We start from the raw sequence: 6777 nt of genomic DNA on the forward strand, positions 1-6777 counted from the left end.
TCAACCTTGGCTCCACATTGGAATCATCTTGGGGAACTTTAAATGTTTATTTACTTTTGAGAGAAAGAGAGATAGAGAGAGTCAGAGCACGAGCAGGGGAGGAGTAGAGAGAGAGGAGACACAGAATCGGAAACAGGCTCCAGGCTCTGAGCTGTCAGCACACAGCCCGACATGGGGCTTGAACCCATGAACTGAGATCTTCACCTGAGGTGAAAGTCAGATGTTAACCAATTAAGCCATCCAGGCACCCCCATCTTGGGGAAGTTTAAAAAATACTTTGTCCAGGTAATGCCCCCAGAGATTTTGATGTAATTGGCCTGGGAAGCACCCCAGGCATTGGTATTTTTGTGCTATCTCTTGCATCCTTGGGATGAGCTGAACTTAGGGTCCTCTTACTCCATCATCTTCTCCTGGGAATTTGTATTTTAAAAACTACCCAGGCAATTCTAATGTCAAAGTTGAGACCACTGTTCTAATAAGACAACACTACAGGGGCAGGCCATTTCTACCACATATTTCCTTCCTGCATGCTTCAGCACCTCCTTCCCATCCTGATTTGTACCTCATTCAGTCTGCATAAGCTATGTATCCAAAGAGTCTGTCCATGCAGAATGGCACAGGCTAGGAATTTCGGTGTCACTCAAAAATTGGGACTCAAGGATGCTTTCTAACTAATGACCTTAGTCACAGGGGAACTATGTGAGCATTTCTAAGCTTTTGTCCTAATCCCTAAAAAGGGGGTAATAATAGCACCTATGTAAGGAATGTTTTGAAATTTAGATGAGACGGTGTGTATAAAGCACACAGTAGACACTCATAATAACTACTGTTGTGGTTGTTATTGTCACCATCACTATTGCTGTTGTCAGTGTGAATGGACATTTCATAACGAGCCAGTCTGTTAATGGTCCTCTCCCAGCCAGAGGAAGAACCTTTTATGGAAAGACGGGGCTATTGTATTCAACAAACCAACAAACATTTCTTGTGCACCTGCTTTGGGTAGACACTGAGCTAGGATTTGGGAATGCAGCTGAAGGTCTAGAATGGAGATATTGATGTGGGTTAAGGTGAATCAGCACACAAATGAGTGACAAGAACCCCGAGTCCAAATGGGTTCTGGAGGGGGTTGGGCTGAGATCCAGGAAGTATCAGGAAAGGGTAGCATTTAAGCTGGGCTTTCATGATTAGTAGAACTTTGGTTGAAGAAGGTGTGGGGAAGGGTATGTAAGGCCCAAGGAACAGCATGGGGACATGTCTAGAGGTAGGGGTAAGTTTGGTAAAGAGAAGCAGAGGCACACTTGGGGACCAGCAAGAGTTCTTGTAGAGCTCTTAGCATCAGACATGAGGACAGGTGTCTGTAACAGAAGATGCTCCACCGGGTACCAGAAGGTGAGGCTGACAGGTAGGTTGGAGCAGCCTAAAAGAGAAGGTCAGACACCACACCCCAGGACGGGGCTTCCAGTCTGAGACAACCACCACCCCTCAGCCCAACCGAATGGCGTTCACTCTGCACGGCCCCTCCCCAGAGTGCGGACACTGTACCTGCCACCATATACTTACGGCAAAAGAATATCGCCATAGTGGACTTCTGAGATCTTTTTTGCTGGCTGGAATTTATGTCTTTCTTCCTCTTTTAGTTTCTGAAGGTACTGTTCCCTCTTTTTCAAGGCGCTCTCCTCCCGCAGCATGCTAAAGTACCCGCGGCCTATCTTCACCGACCGAACCAACGTGCTGGGGGTGGGGGAAGAGGGAGGGAGAGACAGCAACAGAGTTGAGCCGACCATTAGATGCCGTATTATCCTGGGACTGAGCATCTCTGAAGGGCACCCTCCTACCTGCAGGGCAGGAATTTCTTGCATTCGGAACTCCAGAGTCAGATGGACCTGACCTTGAATATTTAACCTCTCCGGTCTCAGTTCCATCCTCACTCCATTATTCAACAAATATTTACTGAGCACCTACTAGGTGCCAAGAACTCTGTTAGGTGCTATGAAATGAGCATAATAATCCACACCCCACAGGATCAGATACCTTTATGCATGGAAAGGGTCTTGCCCATGATAATCAGTAACAGATCAGTACTTTAAGGCCCAGGCCCCTTGGCCAAGGCTGCCTTCTCTCAGATGTGCCTAAATGTTCACATTTGCTTCACATTTTCATGTGACTGGAGAAGTGGAGTGAACACAATCTGTAGGAACTTGTGTTAGATACGTAAGTTGAGACCTCACGATTCTATTCTTGCTCACTCAAGCACTGGTTTCTAATCAGACATCTTGATACCGGCCAGGACATTCTGTGCCTGATGGGGTACACACCTCCCTGACTTTGCCATTTGTCACCTTGGGGTTGGAGCTTGGAATCTCCAGGAAGTTGTCAGGCACCACATTGGACCATCACCATGTTTTCCCAGGCATGAATATTGGTCCTGAGATTCAGTTTTATTCTTAAAATCCCTGTTGAACAACCAATGTGTACTAGGAATTGTGCTGACTGTTGGGGGTACAGTAATGGACAGGACCCTGGGTCTCTAAGAGCACGTGGAAAGTCAATGACACAGAAAGATGGAGGTAGGAAGGATTCTGAGTTTTGTAGGAAGAGGGCACCTAATTCAGACTAGGGGGTAGTTGGAGACATCTTCCTGGATGAAGACGTATCTCCTTTCCTTTATTCTGAGTGGACTTTTTCCCTCTTCTGTCCTTTCCTTGTGCTCAGTTTTGGATGGGAATATTCTCAGCAAGCTATCAAGGTTAGATTCTGGTATCACTAGTTAATCCTTGCTCCTTTTCTAGGAAGAGTTAAGGCATTACTGAGGACATTTTCATTTCAACAGTGGACTCTTGTATTGTCCATTGGGGAAAAGCTGGGAGGCAGGATGTGGGGCTTTTCCAGTATTTTTCAAATTGTGTCACACAGTGATAACTTTTCATTCATTTATTTCTCTGGCAGGCACTGCCTGAAAACCTGCTAGTCTAGGCACTGTGAGGAGACTGAAGTTTCACAAAGCAGTACGACAAGGCATCTGCCCCCAGTGAGTTCATGATATCATAGAGGAAGCACACCCGGAAGCATGCACTCTGAACACTCTAGTGCAAAGACGACAGGAACCTAGAGAAATCTAAGAAGGCTTCCTGAAGGAAGTGACATTTGGGATAAGCAGGAATTTGCCAGTAAGAAAACGTGGGAAATGGCAAACGAGTGAATGGAATGGCAATTGTAAATGCAAAGAGGCATGTTATGGACTAAATATTTGTGTCCCCATAAAATTTATATGTTGAAATCCTACCCCCCTCCCCAGCATGATAGTATCAGAAGGTTGGGTTTGGGGGAGATTATTAGGATTAGATGAGGTCATAAGGGAGGAGCCCATGGAAGGGATTGGTATCCTTGTAAGAGTCACAGGAGAGCTTGCTTCCTCTCTCTGCTGCCCACCATGTGAGGATACAAGAAGAAGCCAGCAGACCACAACTCTGAAGAGGGTCCTGGCCAGAACCTAACCATGCGTGCACTTGATCTCAGACTTCCAGACTCCAGAACTGTGGGAAGTAAATGTCTGTTGTTTACAAGCCACATAACCTATGGCACTTTGTTAAAGCAGCTGGAACAGACTAGGACAGGTGAGCCTGAAGATGGCCCGTTTGGGAAACTACAAGAATCATTAAAAAGCTGGAGCGTAGAAGGAATGTGGGAGAGTGGCCAGAGCCAGGACTGGCAATGCTGGCAGGGAACAGGTGTTGCAGGGCCTGGACGGAAGTGAGGCCCCATCTGGAAGTTGCTAGAAATAGAACTTCTAGAAATGCTTCAGGAATCTGCAAATGCTTGAGTTTTCATGAACGACTTTCTAAGCTAGTAACAATACAAAACCACAAAACATCCTGTTACGCACCAGATCAATTCCATTTATACAGGCGTTTCCTGTGGTTTCCGTTGCACTGACCAGTTGTGCAGTACACAACTTTGTACATGTCAGCCTGTTTGTAGGTGGGTCTCACAGTCACTGCCAGCCAGATGGCAGCTGTGTTGTGTTTGTTATCACCTACACACTCACACTTGGTTGTTACTTGACAGCGTGACCACACACAGCCCCCTGGATGTTTTGGATCATGAGCTGGGGTCTGAAGCATCCTTTTTTTTTTTTGGACATTTCCTTATAAAGTCAAGACAGTGCCGATATCAAAATTTGCAGACTAGGGGTCGGCAGCTAGGAAGAGAATCTTGGAGACAGTAGCAAAGCATCCTTTTAAGAAATGCTGCATCCAGAATGGTTGACTCTGAGTGTGATTCAGAAGAGCCAGGCTTTAAATGGGAAGAAGTTTGAAGAATAGCTTCAGCGATGTATTTCTCTTCTATTTTCCCCTTTTATGCAAACAGAGTGATCTATTAAAAGTTGTCTAAGACAGTTAAGAACTTTTAAAAATTATGACACCATAGTTTTAGGAAATAGGAATTCTAAGGGATAAGCAAGCCTTGTCCTAATTTAATTGGCAGTGTTTTTATTTCATTTTAAGTGATGTGTCTTTAGCTTCAATGGCAGCTTAGACGAAATAATGGTATTTGAGTTTCTTACAAATATGTCAGCGGCAGGTCATGAGTGATCTTTTTCTGCACTTAGACCCTGCTTCTTAGCTCATGTCAACTCTTCCGAATGTCTACACTACATGCCACATGTCCAGCCCAGCCAGCCGGTTTCAGGCAGGGAGCAGGCATTATCCGCCCAGTTCATATTCTTGTCACAGCAAAACGATCTCTCAGTTTTCTCTTAGACAAAAATTTCCCAAAGGGAAACCACATTACAGATAAAGTCGGCCCTTAACTGTCCGTGCTAGGTGCTTTTGCCAGGCTTTTATTTATTTATTTATTTGCTTTAAAAAATATTTTGAATGTTTGTTTATTTTTGAGAGAGTGAGAGAGACAGAGCACGAACAGTAAGGAAGGGGCAGAGAGAGGGGACGGGATTGAAGCAGGCTCTGTGCTGACCACAGAGAACCAGGTGTGGGGCTTGAATTCACGAACCTTGAGGTCACAGCTTGAGCGGAATGCTTAACCAACTGAGCCACCCAGGGGCGCCCCGCCTGCTTTTATTTTTAAGTTTAGGAATGCGAGCTGGTTGATAGGATGTGGAATTCGTGTTTGAAAAAACACCGTGCTTCTATTTTGCTTTCAAGCTTCTCTGAATCCACTCATCAAAGAGCATCCTGAGGTTGCAGGATTACCTGATAAAAAGAAAACTGTTACCATTGGCAACCCCTTAATTTCACAAATGACCGTTTTCTTGCTGTGGCACAAACAGAGCAAATGCAGAACTGAGCTGGGGACTCAGGCTCATGTGACAGCAACCGCTGGAGTGTGACTTCACGGAGACCCCTCCCTCAAAACTGGGTTCATGGGTTGAAACTGACACCACAGATTTGTACCAAAACTGTGTGAAGTGACTTACTACTCACGTAAGGAGGCTTTCTGGGCGGAGCAGGTCTGAACTCAGCTTGAGAGAGATCACGGAGAGGTGACTGGTTTAAGGTTCTATCATGGTCAGGGAGTGCGGCTGCGGTGAGCGGTCGCCGGTCTGTGGCTGGAGCTTCCCCTCCAGCAACTGCATTTTCTTATTAGTTTGCCCAGGGGTGGACAGGAGAGCAAGGGGAGGTACCGGGAGCTTGAGAGCTTGTTATACCCAGATTTTAATATCACCCCCCAAAACCAGTGACTACCAGGGAGACCGAGTCACGCATGCAAAAGCAAAGGGCTTTATTATGAGTTTAGGCTGGCTGAGCCTAAGCTCTGGCTCACAGACTTTACTGGCGCAGTGGATTCATGCTGAGCGCCCCCAACATGGCGGGGTAGGGGCTTTTTTGGGAAGGGGGCGTTACAGGAAATGGTGACACAAGTATATTGACAGCAGGTTTAACCATTCATTGATACTTTTGGTGGGAGCCAATCACAACATTTAGAGTATTGATCAATCACAGAGTGGGCCCAGGACCCTCACGTAGGGTGTGACTAGTCTTAAGCAATAGGTGATTATCTTATAGCTTCCATCTCTAGGCCCGCCCTTAGAAATGTTAAAGGTGTTAACTGGCCTTTCCTGATTGGGTGTTACAAGAGTGGTCCCTCCTTCCTTGGGCAACCTGTGCCCTTCTATTGCCTAATGATTCTGAGAAGCTGACTTCAGACCTGCATCCTTACAGGCTGTCAACCATCCCACATCAAAAATGGAGTCAGATTCTTTTTTTTAAAATAGTTTATTGTCAAATTGGTTTCCATATAACACCCAGCGCTCTTCACCACAAGTCCCCTCCACCATTACCGCCACCTCTTTCCCCCCCCCCCCCCCCCCTTCAACCCTAGGTTCATTTTCAGTATTCAATAATCTCTCAGGTTTTGTGTCCCTCTCTCTCCCCAACTCTCTTTCCCTCTTCCCCTCCCCCTGGTCCTCCATTAGGTTTCTCCTGTTCTCCTGTTAGACCTATAAGTGCAAACATATGGTATCTGTCCTTCTCTGCCTGACTTATTTCACTTAGCATGACGCCCTCGAGGTCCATCCACTTTCCTACAAATGGCCAGATTTCACTCCTTCTCATTGCCATGTAGTACTCCATTGTGAATATAAACCACATCTTCTTGATCCATTCATCAGGTGATGGGCATTTAGGCTCTTTCCATGATTTGGCTATTGTAGAAAGTGCTGCTATGAACATTGGGGTACATGTGCTCCTATGCATCAGCACTTCTGTATCCCTTGGGTAGATCCCTAGCAGTGCTATTGCTGGGTCATAGGGGAGTTCT

General features: G+C 46.0%; 1 protein-coding gene across 1 annotated transcript in view; it reads right to left on the bottom strand.

Annotated features, from left to right (window-relative positions):
• CCDC60 (coiled-coil domain containing 60) overlaps positions 1-6777 on the bottom strand; it is a 165123-nt gene that overhangs the window by 52283 nt on the left and 106063 nt on the right. The window contains exon 3 of the mRNA XM_029922913.1: positions 1561-1731. Coding sequence (XP_029778773.1) covers positions 1561-1731 — 171 coding nt within the window. The remainder of the gene's footprint in view (positions 1-1560; positions 1732-6777) is intronic.

This window comes from Suricata suricatta, chromosome 14, assembly GCF_006229205.1.
Source record: "Suricata suricatta isolate VVHF042 chromosome 14, meerkat_22Aug2017_6uvM2_HiC, whole genome shotgun sequence".
In the NCBI taxonomy this organism is placed as follows: Eukaryota; Metazoa; Chordata; class Mammalia; order Carnivora; family Herpestidae; genus Suricata; species Suricata suricatta.